This window comes from Fusarium pseudograminearum, chromosome 1, assembly GCF_000303195.2.
Source record: "Fusarium pseudograminearum CS3096 chromosome 1, whole genome shotgun sequence".
Lineage (NCBI taxonomy): Eukaryota > Fungi > Ascomycota > Sordariomycetes > Hypocreales > Nectriaceae > Fusarium > Fusarium pseudograminearum.
The window spans coordinates 10604733-10621080 of NC_031951.1; the positions used below are offsets into that span (position 1 = coordinate 10604733).

The window sequence follows — 16348 nt, forward strand, 5'->3', positions numbered from 1 at the left end:
AATACCAAACAAATGAACAAACTGCAAACTCATGCTATGCTGTGATTAAATAATAAATGCCGTGCATCTTCGGTAATGATCGTTGGCGGGATGTTCCGAGTCAGCGTATGTGTCAATCGGACCTAAGCTATTGTGAGATAGCTTCACCTTGTTAGAATGATGCCTGACAACTGTGAAGTAAGTGACTGACTACAATCATAAAGGCGTGCTCGTGCGAGAATATAAAGTTTAATCATGTCTGAATAATCGAGTAAGCTAAATATTATTGCAAGTCGATGGTCGAGCAAAGGTCCATGTCTGGTCGCGTGCCCATGGTTTGACTGCTACCTGTCCTGTCGACCGGAGAGAATCGCGCAGTCGTCATCACCGAATTTCAAGCTCAAGGTCTGCTGGACATTTCAAGGACTTGTTGTAATCATATCCCATTTTTAATGCAATAGCTAAACCTGAACGCCGCCAAAGCCCTCATCCTGCCATTGTTCTTGGGCTGGATCTTTCTGGTATAAATACACCCAGACTTGTTCTAACACCGCTTCCTCTTCTTGCCTTTCTTGTTAATGGCATCACCCTTTCCTGATACAGCACTCTCTTGTGTCTGACGGTCTTTCCACTAGTACTTGGATCCGCCCTTGACCCAGAAAGCCTGCTTGCCGTACTCCTTCTGCATGTACTTGACGAGCGAAGCGTAGCTCTCGCCGAACGCCTCACCGTCATCCTCGCCGTCCTTGTCGGCAGACTTGTCCTTGGACTTCTTGCCCTCAGCCTTCTCCATGATCATGACGACGGATGTAGGTCGCTTCGTCTTGGCAGCGGCACCGAGCTCAGCGCGCGAAGTGACGAAGATGAAGGGAACGTTGTGGTCCTCGCACAGAACGGGGAGGTGGGAGATGACGTCCATGGGGGAGATGTCGCCGGCGATGATGACAACACCGGGGAAAGAGGTGTTGCCAGGACCAGAGGGGGCAGACTTTCGGAGGGTCTTGACGACCTCCTTGACACCGCGCTTGAGGGTGTTGTTCTTGGCAGCTGTGGTACGAATGTTAGCGGCCTGTTTCTGATGAGTGATGTCTCACGGTGGTCGCATACCCTTGCGGATGGTCTTGTAGACCTTCTTCATGCCCTTGTCATCTGCGACGGGGATAGCGAAGGGAACGACGACACGCTCAAGAGGCAGCTCATCGGCCTTCTCCTCCTCAGCATCGGAGTCGTCGTCCTTGGCAGCGGCGGCGGCGATGGGAGCATCCTGCTGGACCTTCTCCTCGAGGGCGGCAGCGATCTTATCCTTCTTGTCCTTCTTATCCTTCTTCTCCTTCTTGGGCTTGGAGATGCCGGACTCGTCGCTTCTCTTCTTGTCCTTCTTCTCCTTCTTATCGGGCTTCTCGGCGGCCATTGCTGCGGTTGTCTCGAGGAAGCTTCGTCGAAGTTACTACTTGTGGTTTGTATAAGATCCGCTGGTGTAGCACGCAAGTTGTGTGTGCCAATTGATGATTCTGCGGGACGGATGGTTGATCGCAAAGTTTCCGTGTTTTCTTTACACTCTCCACTGGCCTCGAAATTTTCTAACTTTTTTTTCTCAAGAGCTGTCGCGCCGGGACTCGGTAGTACGTTCCACCGTCCCGCCACTTTTTTACATACCACGTGACCTCTACCGAAGATTGTCCAATGAGGTGCCTATCAATGACTATTACCAGTGGATACTGATATTCTGAGATCATGGAAGGAGATGAATCACTTAATCATGAGATTGTAATCGCAATTAATGAGACGAATATCAAGTTAATAAAGAAATATTGTGACAAATGTCTATTGCACCTCCTGATCTAGGTATTGATGATGTACAATGGGTCCAGAGGACCTACCCCAAAACATCCGCCGTGGTTTTACTGTCAGAATCTAACCAATTTACTCCTCCTCATCACCGAACTCGGCACGACCAGCCTTGGAGTTAAGGTACTCGCTTCTGTAAACGGAATTAGTGTTGGGTTCTGCCGTAGGCGCTGCATGTGAACGTACCGCTCGATGGCCCAGTTCATCATCCAGTAACCGGCAACCATGGGAGGGAGCCAGAAGAAGATTTGGCCCTTGGTGCGGCGGAAAGTGTTGAAGATGGCGTCGTTGAAGGAGCCAGCCCAGGGGTTCTGTCGGTTGGCGGACAGACCGTAGGTGATGATACCTCGCTGCTTCTCACCACCTGATGCATAGTTAGCCCCCTGCTTGGTTTTTGATATCGATGTCCCCCAAGATTGTCCCGTCAATGCATGTCGAAGTCCAGTTGTGCGTATATGTAGAATTTTGGCGTTGTGTTGGCCCAATTGTGATCCTCCCATTCATCGTCATCAATCCGTTGGTCCGTCGCGTTCATCGATCCAAATCCAACCCGTTCGCATATCGAGAGAGCAATCACTTACCAAAGTGGCCCCAGTTACCAATGTAGCTGTTGAAAATTTAGTCAGCAATTCGTTCTGCGTCGATTGTGATATTTCGAGATAGCCTGGTTGTTGTTGGTCCGGCCATTAACCAGAGGAAAAGCCGCACGCAACAGCACCACCAATTGCCCTCGCTGGATCGCATTTCACGTACTGTCCGTTCTTGGGGTCGGCAGCGCCGCTTCGGAGCATCTGAGTCGGTCTCATATTGGCGGTTTTGGCACGGGAAGTCGAGTCTCGTGAGGGTGGTTTTTTGGAGTCGTCGGTTGGAGGCAAAGGCAGAAAAGGGCCACTTGAGGATTTCTCGGGTCGGGTTGGATTGGAAAGCGCAGGCCAGGCTTTCTTTCCCCCATCAGCCGAGCTTTCCCGATATAGTTTAGCGGGGCACGACGGCCCACTCTGGACGTCCAACCAGCAAACACTGCTAGGAATTCGTCCAAAGGTGGACTAAGAACAGAGCAGAGCGAGCTTCAAATCATCATCGCCGTCCGTTGACTCCGAAAAGCTTCACAGCTACGCCTCAATTCACCCATCGCTCCCTGGGTTTCTCGACCACCATTTTTGACCGACAATCTTTCACCCGCACGAAAGATTTAATCGCAATATTTTCAAAATGGCTGGTGCTGCACGAGCCCTCGGCTTCATGTACCGCATGGCGGTCCCCGCCTCAGCTGCTGTCTTCCTAGGTAGCCAGGCTCTATACGACGTCAAGGGAGGAACCCGTGCTGTTATCTTTGACAGACTGTCTGGTGTTAAGGAGGATGTCATCAACGAGGGAACCCACTTCCTTATTCCCTGGCTGCAGAAGAGCATCATCTTTGATGTGCGCACCAAGCCCAGGAATATCGCAACCACCACTGGTAGCAAGGATTTGCAGATGGTCAGCTTGACACTGAGAGTGTTGCACCGACCTAATGTCAAGGCCCTTCCCAAGATCTACCAGGTAAATTTATAATTACAAGACTTATACTTCAACATCATGACTAACTCTTACAGAACCTCGGTGCCGACTACGATGAGCGAGTCCTCCCCTCTATTGGTAACGAAGTCCTAAAGGCCATTGTCGCCCAGTTCGATGCCGCAGAGCTCATCACCCAGCGAGAGGCTGTCTCCGACCGCATCCGTAACGACCTCACCCTCCGTGCCGCCGAGTTCAACATCGCCCTCGAGGATGTCTCCATTACCCACATGACCTTTGGCCGTGAATTCACAAAGGCCGTTGAGCAGAAGCAGATTGCCCAGCAGGATGCTGAGCGAGCACGATTCATCGTCGAGCGTGCCGAGCAGGAGCGCCAAGCCAACGTTATCCGCGCCGAGGGTGAGTCCGAGTCCGCCGAGGCCATCAGCAAGGCCATCCAGAAGGCTGGCGACGGTCTCATCCAGATCCGAAAGATCGAGGCCAGTCGTGAGATTGCCGCCACTCTCTCATCAAACCCCAACGTCGCCTACCTACCTGGTGGAAGCGGAAAGCAGGGTGGCCAGTACCTGCTGTCAGTGGGCAGGGCTTAAAGTAATGGAATGTATGATGTAAAGGGTGTTGAGGAAATGAAAGGGAACTCCCCGCTTATCGTTGGTAATGAAAGTATTTGTTCATGAGCGCCAACTATGTATTTCTAGAACGAGACTCGACGGGAAAATCAACCCTATCTCGCAATGTATAATCGCCTGTGGCTCTTCCGTTCCATGCAACCTTTCTATGTTCTATGCTCTATAACCCGTGACCTTTTCCCTTCCCTGATGACGGGGGTAGCAAGATCCAACGTCGTATTAGCCGTCTCGTAGGCCAGCTTCCCAAATCACCCATGCTGGACATAACTGCCATGACCTATAAACTCCAATTTTAAATCATTGCTGCCAACCAACCTTCCACCCATTACCGCTTGCTAGTCCATAGCCCACTCGCTGTAGTAAAATACCCAGCTGAGAGCTGTGAGTTCTTCGTTGAATAAGACTAAATACTCATCGACAGAAGCCTGTAGTTTGGCTATGCTTCGATGAAAGCCTCGGTCAATCCAACAGCTTTCCCTGGAGCCACAAATTTACCATCGACCAGTTTCCAGCCATTTCTTTGCAGGTCCATCCACAAGTTCTTAATCTTGAGACGGACGAGATCTCCTGCTGCTCTGGCATCTTCTGCAGAGTCGTGACCGAGCATCTTGGGGCCCGTCTCCTGTTGGATCTTTCGGTTGAGGTGAACATCCATGAGCATCTTCAGACTGAAGCGGAACGGCAGACCACCTTGGTGCGGGAAGAGCAGCACAGTATCTATCAATGTGGGATGTACAATACGAACCGAGTTGAGATCGTTTTCCAAACCGTGTCCGATTAGGGGCGTGTTAGGGGAGATGAGAGAAAAGAGCAGGTCTCGAGCAACTTCAGGTGATGAGACGATCTTGAGCTGTTTCTTCTTAGGCTTCAGCTCGCCGTCCTCACTCGTATCGTCGCTGTCGCTCTTAGTCGGCTTTGTCGATTCGTTTGCGGACCACGATTCAGCTTTGGCAAGATCCTCTGGCCATACACCGGAGTATCGTGAGTTGAGGTCCAGGATCTCTCCTAGTGGTCGGACAAGGACATCTAGCAATTCCTCGCCAGTCGGCCATGAGGTTGCGGTCAGGCGAATGAGCTCCATGCCAAAGACCGTGTAGCCCATCTCACAGTCAAATGCCACTGCTCTGTCCTTAGGTGCAAGGGGGTTCTCCGGTGTTTCTGCAAAGTTAAGTATCGAGGCCATTCGCTTAGGATCAGAAGTCTTGAATACGTGGTGATCGCGCGTGAAGCAACCCACTGAATCTCCAAGCTCCTGCCCACAGCACTGAAATCGTTTGGGCTGCCTGGTTCTGTCGCCCAAGGCTTTGGGGGCGATGAAAGTCTTGCCCCAATGAAAGGTACATGACCCACCAGAAGTGAGTGCGCCGTCTTCCTCGCGTCTTCCTGGGAAGACTTCAAAGCGCTGTTGACATCGATCGCATTTCTCCCATCCTGCAGATGCCTCAACACCCTGTCTTGCCTTTTCGATATCTTCTTCGGAGGGTACCGTAGAAACGTAGCCATGGCTTGCCAGCTCGTTGATAGGAGTCAGGAGGCGTTTTGCAAGCTCAACTTCTTGGGCAGGTGAGAGACCAGTCTTGATCTCTTTCGGTTGTTCAGAAGGGTCCTTTCCACTGGATTCGAGTTCGATCTTCTTCCGCTCTTCTTGTCGCTCGGCCTTCCACTGGTCCACCTTCATCCTCTTGTACTGCATGACTTTGTTCTTCATGACGTTTGAGTAGACCGCGGCTTTGTGAACAGCAACATGCTCTTCCGTATCCAGCGTACGCACGATAAGATCTTGTTCTGATAGGAGGAGGTTCGTCTCATCCTTCTTGGCGTTCTTTTTCAGTTCCTTGTTCAGCCGAGTAAATTCTTGGTGAAGCATTTTGACGAGCTTGAGTCGGATATCATGGCTGGCAGGCATGCTTTTGAGGAGTCTGGGGTTTAGTGATTCAGCCTTTTTGGGTTTTGCTGGAGCAGATTTCTGAGCGGGTGATGGCCGTGATTCATTACTGGACTGGTTTGTTTTGGCGACTTTTGAGGAAGCGTTTGACCCATTGTCCTGAGGGTCAATTTTTCGTTTGAGTGCCGAGGGAGGAATTTGCCGTTTGGTTACCAGCGTTTTTGTAGTCGGTTTTTTATTTCCATCCGCCGAACCACTTCTAGAGGCTCCCGGTTTACTTTGTCCAACATCTTGAGATGTCTCAGGGGACTTGGGCGGATTAAAGGGGTCTGTCCTCACGCGCTTGCGTGGTGCATCTTGGCTTCCTCCTGGCGCATCCTTCTTATCTTGACCGTTTGATGAAGGCTTTGGTGATGGCACTTCCGGCGCAGATGGGTTCTCATTAGGATGGCCGAATATGCAATGAAAGGCCGTACAGTCGTTGCCCTTGGGACATGGTATGTGCTTCAGAGACAAACTCATGACGGCAACACCTGGAGTTGGTGTTGGTAGATTTGGCAGAGGGCTTCGCGTGTATGGTCGTAATCATGTGAGATGGCGATACTGAGAAAGCCAGTTCTTGATGGTGAATGAGTGAGATGAAGTTGAGTGAGAGAGCTTAAGACGTGTTTGCTAGGTTTGAAAGGCGATAGGAGATGGCGATCCACTGAAATGAGTTGCGGAGAATAAGCCCCGTGCTGTGGCCAATGCACGAAAAAGTAGCTGTATATATAGGGCTAGAAAAAGAAAGAAATCAGAGGTTTCCTTGTTCTTTGAAGCGTGAGAATGAATATCTCTAAGTTCTTTATTGAATGTATTGAAGTTGAAATGAGAAGCTGCAGGTGAACCACTAAATTAGAGCGGCTGCTCCCTTGAGAAGCCCCACTCTAAAACCAGGCACCTCTGTAACCTTTGAGTGAGAATAATCGTATAGAAGCTTCATGACGATTCATTGCCAGCCTAATAAGTAAGAGCTTTGAAGTTATCACAGTGAGAAAATAATAATTAAAAATTATTGATTTGTCGAATGAGTCTAGAGCATACCAGGATGAGTGCATCAGGTCTTCTTTCTCTTGCAAAAACAGTCGCATTCTCTTACACGGTAAAGCCATTGCCAGCCAGTAGCCTACCTGTAGCGGGCACTCCAGTGTTGTACTACAGGCCATTGCTCGCTTTCGGGTTTGCCAGCTTTGCAGTCGTCATGAAAGGAATTCAGCTCGCGCAAGTCAGTCTCGATGGCGCAGACAAGCGCCACTTGTTAGTATCGATCAATTAACCAGAATGAGATCTTGGCCCCTTTTCTTGTCTGAAAAGAGACGGATTCTGACAGCATCGGAATTCGTATCTATCCGAGATAATCTTTGACATTTTGATTCGAGATAACTCCGCAACTATAAAAGTCAAACACAGCCTCTCCGAAGAGAATCAGCAAACAAACTCAGCCCCGCGGGTTTAAGCATTTTAAAATACTGGGTCTTACTGGTAAAACGTTCCCGAAAGAGACTCTACTGTCGACGTCGACGCTTGTCATCGATCTTGGTGGGGACTTTAACACCATTTAACTCCGTGCCTCCGTCCCCTTGTTGCAGGGGCGGACTTGCAATCACTCCGATACTTACGCAACCCGAAACTCCGTTGATCTCAGCTAATAATTTATTCTTTTGTTTTAAAAGTATACAAGTGGCAACTCTGCCCTCAAGATTTCTTCTCCATATTCCCCATATTTGATACTTTAAGCCTACTCATCATGTCTAAATCCGTTGTCCTGGAAGACGTTACTGGCGGCAGTGTAAATGCAACGCATCTCTGTGTATTAGTTCACGGGGTAAGCAACTAATTGATCCTTCCGCCCCCGTCGTCCCCTGACGATCGATTCTAGCACGTCATGGCTGACCACCTTTGTTTTTACAGCTTTGGGGAAACCCATCTCATTTGCGCAACGTTGCGAAATCCCTTCGCGACAAATACTCTGAAGATGAATTATATATCCTTCTCGCGAAACAGAACAGTGGCAACCACACTTATGATGGTATCGAGACCGGTGGCGAGCGCGTTTGCGCAGAGATTGAGCAAGAGTTGAAAGACATTGAACAGAAGGGTGGAAAGATCACAAAGTTGAGTATCGCAGGATACTCGCTTGGAGGTCTGGTGTCGCGATACGCAGTTGGTTTGCTTTATGCGAAAGGAGTTCTCGATGATCTTGAATGCATGGTAAGTCGCAAAAGTTTCCAGTAACAACGGTACAAGTCCCAACGGATAAATGCTAATTATCCTCTCAGAACTTTACTACATTCGCAACCCCCCATCTCGGTGTAAGAACACCATTAAAGGGGTGGCTCAGCAACATCTACAACGTCCTCGGCGCCAGAACACTATCCATGTCCGGCCGACAACTTTTCACCATCGATAGCTTTCGCAACACCAACCGACCTCTTCTCGCAGTTCTCGCCGACCCCAATTCCATTTTTATGTCCGGCCTGAAGAAATTCAAGCGCCGAACTCTGTATGCAAATATTGTCAATGACCGAAGCGTTGTGCACTACACATCTGGCATCAACAAGACCGACCCATACACAGATCTCGACAACGTCAAGCTCAATTATCTCAAAGACTACGATGGTGTTATTCTTGACCCTGATCACCCTGTGACACAATCCCCCAAGGTTCAAGGTCAAGACACTCTATTATCAGATTTCGACTCCATTAAGAAATGGATCAAGAATGTCCCTTTCATGTTGACGATTGGCGTTATCATCCCAATTGGTGTTGTTGTTTTCCTGGCCAACTCCGCCGTTCAAACAGTCCGCAGTGCGAAGCGAATTAAATTACACGAATCAGGGCTCGCTGGTTTGAAGATCGAAGACTACCGCATGCCCTTACGAATCAAGGCGATCCAAGAAGAGGTTGAGCAAGCCTACGAATCCTTCAACAGTGCCCAGGACCAGCAATACCTGGCATCCGACTCAGACGATGATCTGGCTTACGACGCCGAGGATCGCCAAAAACTCAGAAGAGAGCGCAGAATGTCAACAGTAGAGCAACCCACGCTGGCGTTGACTCCTGATCAGTTTGAGATGATTGAGAATCTGAATGAGGCCGGCTGGCGCAAATTCCCTGTTCATATCCAGAAGCACCGGCATAGTCACGCAGCTATCGTGGTGCGCATGGATAAGGAGAGTTTCGCTGACGGTTGGGTTGTTCTGGGACACTGGGCTGGAAGTGAGTTTTTGATTTAAGAGGTAATGGTCATGATTTGAATTATAATGAAACGGGTAGATGCGAGGAGTTAGGGTATGCTGATAGGCAATGGGATAAACGGGTAGAAACAGGCGTTTAGTAAAATAGTCGATACATATATTGCTTACGATATAATTGCATTTCTACCATTTCAAGGCAACTTTCAGGCCCATGATGGATTAGATTATGCTTAAGCCTCTGCTCTCAGGTGAGCATTTGTTGAGTCTGTGTAGAGCTTATGATGTCTACTTGATTGGTAGTATTATTCTTTTTGTGGTCTTGAATTCCCAAGACACTTATTGGATGATGTCTGTTTATGTGAATTGCACATAACATCACCGAGGACTCGTATATCATCATCTGTTACTGGCATCTTGTATGACGCCTGATAATCGAAGTCATGTGAAATCTAGACAGGACTGTTTTGGAGCATAAGTGCATCGCATAAACTCTGTTGTCTAGACGGACTGACGAAAGCAAACGCAATGACACAGTGATACAGTAGTGTAGCATCGTCAAGTCGGATTCTGTCGTCATCTCGCCTCGCTTTTGGTGTTGTTATGCTGGTTTGATGACGCTATGATAGTATCACGTGTCAGTGGCCACACTTCCTCCCCGGACTGAACTAACCCCTCACTATCGCCCAATCGGAAAGTTGCGAGTCGGCCAAACTTTGGTGATCAAGAAGCTCATAATTGGCTAAACTCGGAGGGGTTGCACCTCAATCAGCCGATTGCTCCTTCTTTTGCCTCCCCTTCCCTGGCCTGGTCTGTTCTGTCTCCCTCCTCTTTTTTCTTTTCTACTGCCGAGCGTGGATTGTTAGTGAGCCTCTTGCTCTGTTCTGCTTTGTCGAGGTCGCGAGAGCTCAAACCTGATCACCCCATATCTTCTACATCTTTCCCCACGACAAATCTTCTCGTTTGACCATATTTTATCCTCTCTCGCGGCCCGACATAGCTGCGAGCTACGCTACTCTACCGTTTCCGTCTTACACTGCTCTGCTTTCTTATCGATCTGTTCCCGGCTCCGCCGCCCGGAGATAAGAATTCGCTGCGCTTAAGCCGAGGCGCCCGGCTTATTTTTCGTAACCACCAACCTCGTAACCTTCAACTTGATTGAGGATTATACTAGAGCTTGCGGCTCGTTGGGATTGGAACTTGGGACTAAAAGCTTGACTGCTCTGCTCTGAAGCTTATTTTGTACGACTAGAAGGTCATATTGACTGTAAATCGCCCAATTGGACCCTCGTCTTCCTCGCTCTTCTATACAATTCTTTTTTCTTAACGAGCAGTATCTGCTCAATTCGCGACAATGGTCCTCACCCGCACGACAAACCACACCTACTCTCACCCGTTCCCTACCGTCACTCTCGCCTACTTTCTACGATACTCGTCTCCTCAACTTAATCCCTTCGCCGCCCATGTTCTCAGCACCGACACCATCGAGAACTATGTCGACCCAAAGACTAGCCGACTTCACACCACTCGCATCCACTTGAAAAAGAGTCGAATGCCCAGTGCTGTATACAAGCTACTCCCTGCCAGTGTTACTGGTGGTGGCTCTGGCGATAAGACCTCATACATTATGGAGACGAGTGTTGTCGATATCAAGGAGGGTTGGATGAAGACGGAGATGCGAAACCTCGACTTCACGGGTATTCTCTCTGTGGTCGAGAAGCAGGAGTTTAATATCCCCAACGAGGGCACAGTCCAGAACCCCAACGAGACCGCTGTGACGACTATGGTTCAGTTCAGATCGAGGATCGGAGATAAGATTCGGGGCAAGTTGGGCCAAGCTCAAGAAGACGGCTGGTTCAAGAACGGCATCATTGGTAGCTGGGGTAAGAAGGGTATTCAACGCAGTATCGAGAGTATCGCCTCTACCAAAACCCAGGATCAGATGGGCAAGAGCCGTGACGGCATGAAGATGGTTCTCGAGCGCCTGCGCAACAACGGTGTGATTGGCGTCCTCGAGACCATAAGGAGAGAACGTCAGCGTCAACTGGCTTAATCATTTCTTACGACACGATTCAACTGTAACAACGAACGGCGACGGCCTCAGAGCAACACGATCTCACATGGGAATATCTGGAAACGATTCTCGAGTCATGCACGCTCAATGTACTATAACTCACTGCTTTTCACACGAGCATGGCGCAATGTGTCTTTTTTGGGTAGGGATATCTGAGGAGGAGGAATTACGAAAACTGGGTGGCTATGAGGCAAGCGGATGGTGCTGGATCTGGCCAGCTGATGGGGGGACGCAACTGCGTGCAGCGACACATCGCCTCTACTTTATGTGGCATCCCCTCTCTTGTATTGAGTATGAAAATGTCTTGAGGACAGAGAATTCAAGGTTTCAACTACTTGGTTTACAGCGATCGATTAATTGCGTGATGCTACCACCTCCCTACCCAGAGTGAGTGGTAGACTAATTGCTGTGAGTTCCTCTTGATAAAGACCTCTATTTCGGCTCCTAGAGGTAATCGGGAGCAAGGACGAAACAACATGGCATATCAAGGTCTGGGTACTAATGCAGGTTATCCACTCTTTGGCCTGTTTTTGACCTCGTCTAATATCCCGTAGCTGAATACTAGGGAATCGTATAGAAAGCTCCTTCCAAGTTGCATACTGAGCAGGGCAAGAATGCCCGGGTCAAACAGCACTGATACAAAGCATGGCCGCCCACTCTAATCATGACCTTGACTTATTCATTACAACCTCTCCCCTTCAATACCTCTTTCGGTGAAAACGTGCTTGGTTGTTTTTTTAGTTATTCCTTCTGTGTACCCGTACTACTTCCAGCATCTATTATGTCTTCAGGCGATGACACAACGGGCCACGGACCTGCAATAGAGGACGTCACAAGCGGAGAGAAACATGTCCGCCAACAAGATGAACTTTCAATTATTCCTGAAGAATTCGACGCCGAAGAGGAACAGAGGCTGGTGAAGAAACTGGATCTTTTTATCATGCCCATTATGGCAGTGGTTTACTTCTTCCAATGTGGCTATCCAACATGCTGTGTCCAACTCGACCTTGGCTAACTTCTATACCACAGATATCGATAAAAACTCAATCAACTACACCGCCGTCTTTGGCCTCAGAAGCGATTTGAAACTCACAAGCAAGGATTACTCTTGGGCCGTTTCCATATTCTACGTCGGCCAATTGGTATCTCAGTATCCAGCTGCTTATGTCCTCAGTCGCTTCCACATCACACGGTTTATCGGCGCCACAATCATCACGTGCGGTGTTATGGAGATGTGCATCGGAGCATCGCAGGATTTTGAAGGCCTCGCTACTTGTCGTTTCTTACTAGGCTTCGCCCAAGCTGCCGTATCTCCCGCTTTCATCATCCTCACGTCCAACTGGTACCGTCAACACGAGCACCCGATGCGTGTCGCGACATGGTTATCGATGAATGGAATCAGCCAGATAACTGGGGGTCTTCTCATGTACGCTCTTGGCGACATGGAGATGGAAATCCGCAGTTGGAGAGTCATGTTTCTTGTCTTTGGAGCGTTGACTATACTCTTTGGTTTCCTGTTCGTGGCCATGATGCCCGTTGACACTGCAACCGCCTGGTTCTTAAATAAGCGGGAGAGAGAGGTTGCTACAGGGAGACTAGCCATGGATTGTGCAACAAGCAATACAGGAAACTTTGACTATCAACAGATGCGTGAGGCGCTAGGTTCGCCCCTGTCATGGCTGTACTTCTTCATGGCGTACTACATAGCGTCTGCCAATCCTATCACAAAGGTGCCCAACAAATGTCCCTGATGGCTATTTATGAATTATGTTAACGATTCATTATAGTATTCCTCCATGGTTATCGATGGAGTCGGGTTCTCCAAGTTCGATTCGATGCTCGTTGGACTTCCCGCTGGTCTACTAAACTTCATCACCTCCTGGGTTTCAGCTTTAGTTCCCAAGTTCTTCCCCGATACCAGGATATACACAGCTATTTGTCTCATTCTGATACCCTTGTCTGGCTCCATAATGCTTTTCGTCTTTTCCTCTCAGACAAACGAAACTTATTCTTGGGGTGTCGTGGTCTCGACGTGGCTGGCAACATGTTACACTGCACCACTCTGCTCGTGTGCTGGCCTTCTAGCCAGCAATGTTAAAGGGAATACCAAAAAGAGCGTTGTTGGTGCTGCATTCTTTATTGCGTATAGCATTGGCAGCATCATAGCGCCGCAGATGTGGGGGAGGAAGGGCGACACGCGGTATCTCACTGGGTACACATTTACCATTACCAATTGGTGTTTGCTGATGCTTGTGCTTATCACATACCTTGCAATTATCAAGAAAGAGAACAGAACCCGTGATTGTCGGGCTGCCAGTCGACGTGTAGACCCGGAGGGTGGAAGAGATGATGCTCTGATTGGTGTGTCTGAAGATTCGGATCTCACAGATTCGCTAGACAAGAAATTCCGATACAGCATGTAGTGTGTCTAAAGATGGTGTGGAAATTGGTTAAGAAGGGGACATAGATGGTGTTAAACGACTTTGGCATGCCAAATACTACAGTGTAGCATTAATTATAGGTCATCTTTACACTCGCAAGACTTGTATTGGGAAGACTATGTCGGGAACTATCATGTGGAGAGGATTGCAATGCTGCTTAGTGTCTTTCGATCCCCTTGTTCTATCCCGCTCAAGCCATTTGATACACAGCACCGACTGATCCCTCAGTGTCCTCGAAGAACCGGTATAAACCATGTTCGCCTTCCTTTTCCTTTTCGCTCAACATCTTACCACCAGCCTTTTCAATCACAGGGCTGATAGTGTCAACATCCTCGACATACCAGTAAATGCATATGCCTCCTTTGCCAGGGGCAAAATTTCCAGTATGGTCAGGGGCTTTTTGAATGCCGCCCGACAAGCCAAGGCTTGGGTTGAAGTCAAACTTCATGAGTTGGTCTTTGGGGTGCTTCTCGGTGGCTTCGCCAAAAGAAAAGTTGAAGACGGTCTTGTAGAATTCCGAGGCTGTAGGTTTGTATTAGTGACGATTCAGGGATGGTATACGCCGAGATGACAAACCGCGAGTCACGTCGTTGGCAGGGATACCCATCCAGATGGGAGTGCCAAAGGCTGGAGGCTTCCAATCAGACATGGTGGATTGTGGTTTGGGAATAAGGGGATAGTGAGTAAGTAAGGAGTTATGGCAAGTGAAGAGTGATGATGGTGGTTCATCCTGAGGTTATGGATGCCATGATGCTCCCTTTTATAGACTGTCTGTATCATGTTTGGCAGCAATTCACGGTCATTCACGCTCTTGCATAGTATTTGAAGCTGTCAGAAATGGAGAGACTTTAGGCCGATGGCTTGAGTCAAGTCACGATGCCTACACGTTTCCAGCAATGAGAACGCGTCTAGACAGCCATCTTGGCAGGGATCTTGTACGCCAGCTGAGCACGAGAGCACGTGTTGGGTCAGAATGTTGTAAAACATCAAAGACAAAGCTAGTTAGCGAATATGCAGTACATATGCTAGTCTAGACTAACTGTGAGCTAGGCTATTCATTCGTTGTGTCTCTAGTTTAAGTCCGAGTTTCCTGTCATCCCCCAACTCGGAGTACAGACAATATCTGGGTCCGAGACAATGATATTCTGGCAATAACAAGGATACAGGTTGTTGAATGAAACATCCCGGGGAACTGGTGCTGCACGCTAGGAGTTGTAGTTCGGATCTGCTATACCAGGCTTGTCTATATGACCGTCTGAATAGTGCTCGACATAGGCCAGAGAGTTGACATGACTCTCGTACCCCTCCAAGCATCCACTCCGAGGCTTGGAATTTGAAGATGGCGGGGCAGATTAGATTATGCGCATCGGGCCGGGCACGTCATTGCGACCGACCATCGATATCTCGGTTCCTTTCTTACAGTCTTTTCCCTCCTATTTAACTTGGGGTCTGTTACGAAAATTGTATTTATTCCGATTCATTCCATTGTACCACCCTTACTATACAGCACAGCACATAACAATAAAATGCCTGACCAAATATCCGTCCTCTTTGTGTGTCTCGGCAACATCTGTCGCTCGCCCATGGCCGAAGGCATCTTTCAGCACCTCGCTAAGCAGCCGAATCTCAAAGACAAGATCGGGCGCATTGATTCTTGTGGAACGGGTACGAATATCATTCTCGTTGATAAAGACTTGTATGACAATTGGCTAACTATTCCATCACAGCTGCTTATCACAGCGGCGAGCCTCCGGATGACCGAACCATGTCCACACTAGAGGCCAACGGTATAGATGATTACGACCATCTCGCTCGGCGCGTATGTTTCCCCTCAAGCCACGGCGCATTCTCACTCAACTTACTGACACGATATCCCAGTTCCACCCGAGCGATTTCACCACTTTCGACTACATCTTTGCCATGGATCGATCAAACCTCTCAGACCTTCTCCGACTACAAAAGAACAACCCGGACTCGACTGCCAAGGTGATGCTGTTCGGAGAGTTCAGCGGCACAAAGCGACCCGAGATCGTCAATGACCCATACTACGGCGGAAACGACGGCTTCTCCAAGGCCTACGAACAGTGCACGCGATTCTCCAAGAACTTTGTAAAGGAGACTTTTGGAGAAGAGTAAAAACCAGGATTAGCGGATAGAGAGACAAGGATGTGGACGAGTTATAATACCCGATGCCTGTATAGCATACAGAGGTCAAGGAATGGGGGAAATAAGGTTGGACAGGGTAGATCAGATTAGACTATTATTGACATTTTGATTCAACGTTGAATGATTATTGGCTACGTATTCTCAACAATACTGGTTGTCTAATTTATGTAGAGATTATTTGTTTCAATACTTTTTTTGTCGATCCCACATCCTGTCTCAGGTTCCGGGACCTCGGTCTGAGTATCCAGGTTCACGGTACTCTACATGGAGAACCAACAAAGAGCGGCCAGAGTCAATTCAGCAGAGCGGCAACCTCTGATGTGTCAAGTCCCACTTGGCAAGATTCAGCCCTATATGTTTATGCTTCCTAGGCTGACCTGATAATGCAGCGGTCTTGTAAGTGGCTGGCCTCGATCTTGGTAGCTTGGGGCTGAAGGATACTATCTACTAGATATCGTCATATACAATCGACTGTTGCTCTTGATTCTGACCTGTTGCGTAGCTGTGCATCGGTGATGCCGAAGCCAGACAGGATAACGATGAATTGGATCTATTATTAGTGGAGGCTTGACGTG

At 48.7% G+C, this 16348-nt stretch overlaps 9 protein-coding genes across 9 annotated transcripts, besides 2 other annotated features; 5 read left to right on the forward strand and 4 right to left on the reverse strand.

Annotated features, from left to right (window-relative positions):
- Window positions 1–610: 610 nt before the first annotated feature.
- FPSE_12371 (uncharacterized protein) lies at window positions 611–1390 on the reverse strand (the record flags this gene model as incomplete). The annotated part of the gene is made up of 2 exons (XM_009265488.1): window positions 611–1026; window positions 1087–1390. The coding sequence occupies 2 exons, from the start codon at window positions 1388–1390 to the stop codon at window positions 611–613; spliced, it is 720 nt and encodes a 239-aa protein (XP_009263763.1).
- Window positions 1276–1315: a repeat region.
- Window positions 1391–1902: 512 nt separating the features above from the next.
- Window positions 1903–2633, reverse strand: FPSE_12370 (uncharacterized protein; the record flags this gene model as incomplete). Its single annotated transcript, XM_009265487.1, has 4 exons — window positions 1903–1960; window positions 2014–2191; window positions 2409–2434; window positions 2581–2633. The coding sequence occupies 4 exons, from the start codon at window positions 2631–2633 to the stop codon at window positions 1903–1905; spliced, it is 315 nt and encodes a 104-aa protein (XP_009263762.1).
- A 406-nt stretch (window positions 2634–3039) lies between these two features.
- On the forward strand, window positions 3040–3935 carry FPSE_12369 (uncharacterized protein; the record flags this gene model as incomplete). Its single annotated transcript, XM_009265486.1, has 2 exons — window positions 3040–3369; window positions 3423–3935. 2 exons carry the CDS (start codon window positions 3040–3042, stop codon window positions 3933–3935), a joined length of 843 nt encoding a protein of 280 aa, XP_009263761.1.
- A 475-nt stretch (window positions 3936–4410) lies between these two features.
- Window positions 4411–6381, reverse strand: FPSE_12368 (uncharacterized protein; the record flags this gene model as incomplete). The annotated part of the gene is made up of 1 exon (XM_009265485.1): window positions 4411–6381. The coding sequence occupies one exon, from the start codon at window positions 6379–6381 to the stop codon at window positions 4411–4413; it is 1971 nt and encodes a 656-aa protein (XP_009263760.1).
- Window positions 6382–6893: 512 nt separating this feature from the next.
- Window positions 6894–6915: a repeat region.
- A 730-nt stretch (window positions 6916–7645) lies between these two features.
- On the forward strand, window positions 7646–9134 carry FPSE_12367 (uncharacterized protein; the record flags this gene model as incomplete). The annotated part of the gene is made up of 3 exons (XM_009265484.1): window positions 7646–7723; window positions 7810–8109; window positions 8178–9134. 3 exons carry the CDS (start codon window positions 7646–7648, stop codon window positions 9132–9134), a joined length of 1335 nt encoding a protein of 444 aa, XP_009263759.1.
- Window positions 9135–10446: 1312 nt separating this feature from the next.
- On the forward strand, window positions 10447–11145 carry FPSE_12366 (uncharacterized protein; the record flags this gene model as incomplete). Its single annotated transcript, XM_009265483.1, has 1 exon — window positions 10447–11145. The coding sequence occupies one exon, from the start codon at window positions 10447–10449 to the stop codon at window positions 11143–11145; it is 699 nt and encodes a 232-aa protein (XP_009263758.1).
- Window positions 11146–11947: 802 nt separating this feature from the next.
- FPSE_12365 (uncharacterized protein) lies at window positions 11948–13589 on the forward strand (the record flags this gene model as incomplete). The annotated part of the gene is made up of 3 exons (XM_009265482.1): window positions 11948–12140; window positions 12196–12896; window positions 12954–13589. 3 exons carry the CDS (start codon window positions 11948–11950, stop codon window positions 13587–13589), a joined length of 1530 nt encoding a protein of 509 aa, XP_009263757.1.
- A 208-nt stretch (window positions 13590–13797) lies between these two features.
- FPSE_12364 (uncharacterized protein) lies at window positions 13798–14256 on the reverse strand (the record flags this gene model as incomplete). Its single annotated transcript, XM_009265481.1, has 2 exons — window positions 13798–14129; window positions 14184–14256. The coding sequence occupies 2 exons, from the start codon at window positions 14254–14256 to the stop codon at window positions 13798–13800; spliced, it is 405 nt and encodes a 134-aa protein (XP_009263756.1).
- An 877-nt stretch (window positions 14257–15133) lies between these two features.
- On the forward strand, window positions 15134–15743 carry FPSE_12363 (uncharacterized protein; the record flags this gene model as incomplete). The annotated part of the gene is made up of 3 exons (XM_009265480.1): window positions 15134–15272; window positions 15335–15426; window positions 15486–15743. The coding sequence occupies 3 exons, from the start codon at window positions 15134–15136 to the stop codon at window positions 15741–15743; spliced, it is 489 nt and encodes a 162-aa protein (XP_009263755.1).
- Between the last annotated feature and the right edge of the window lie 605 nt (window positions 15744–16348).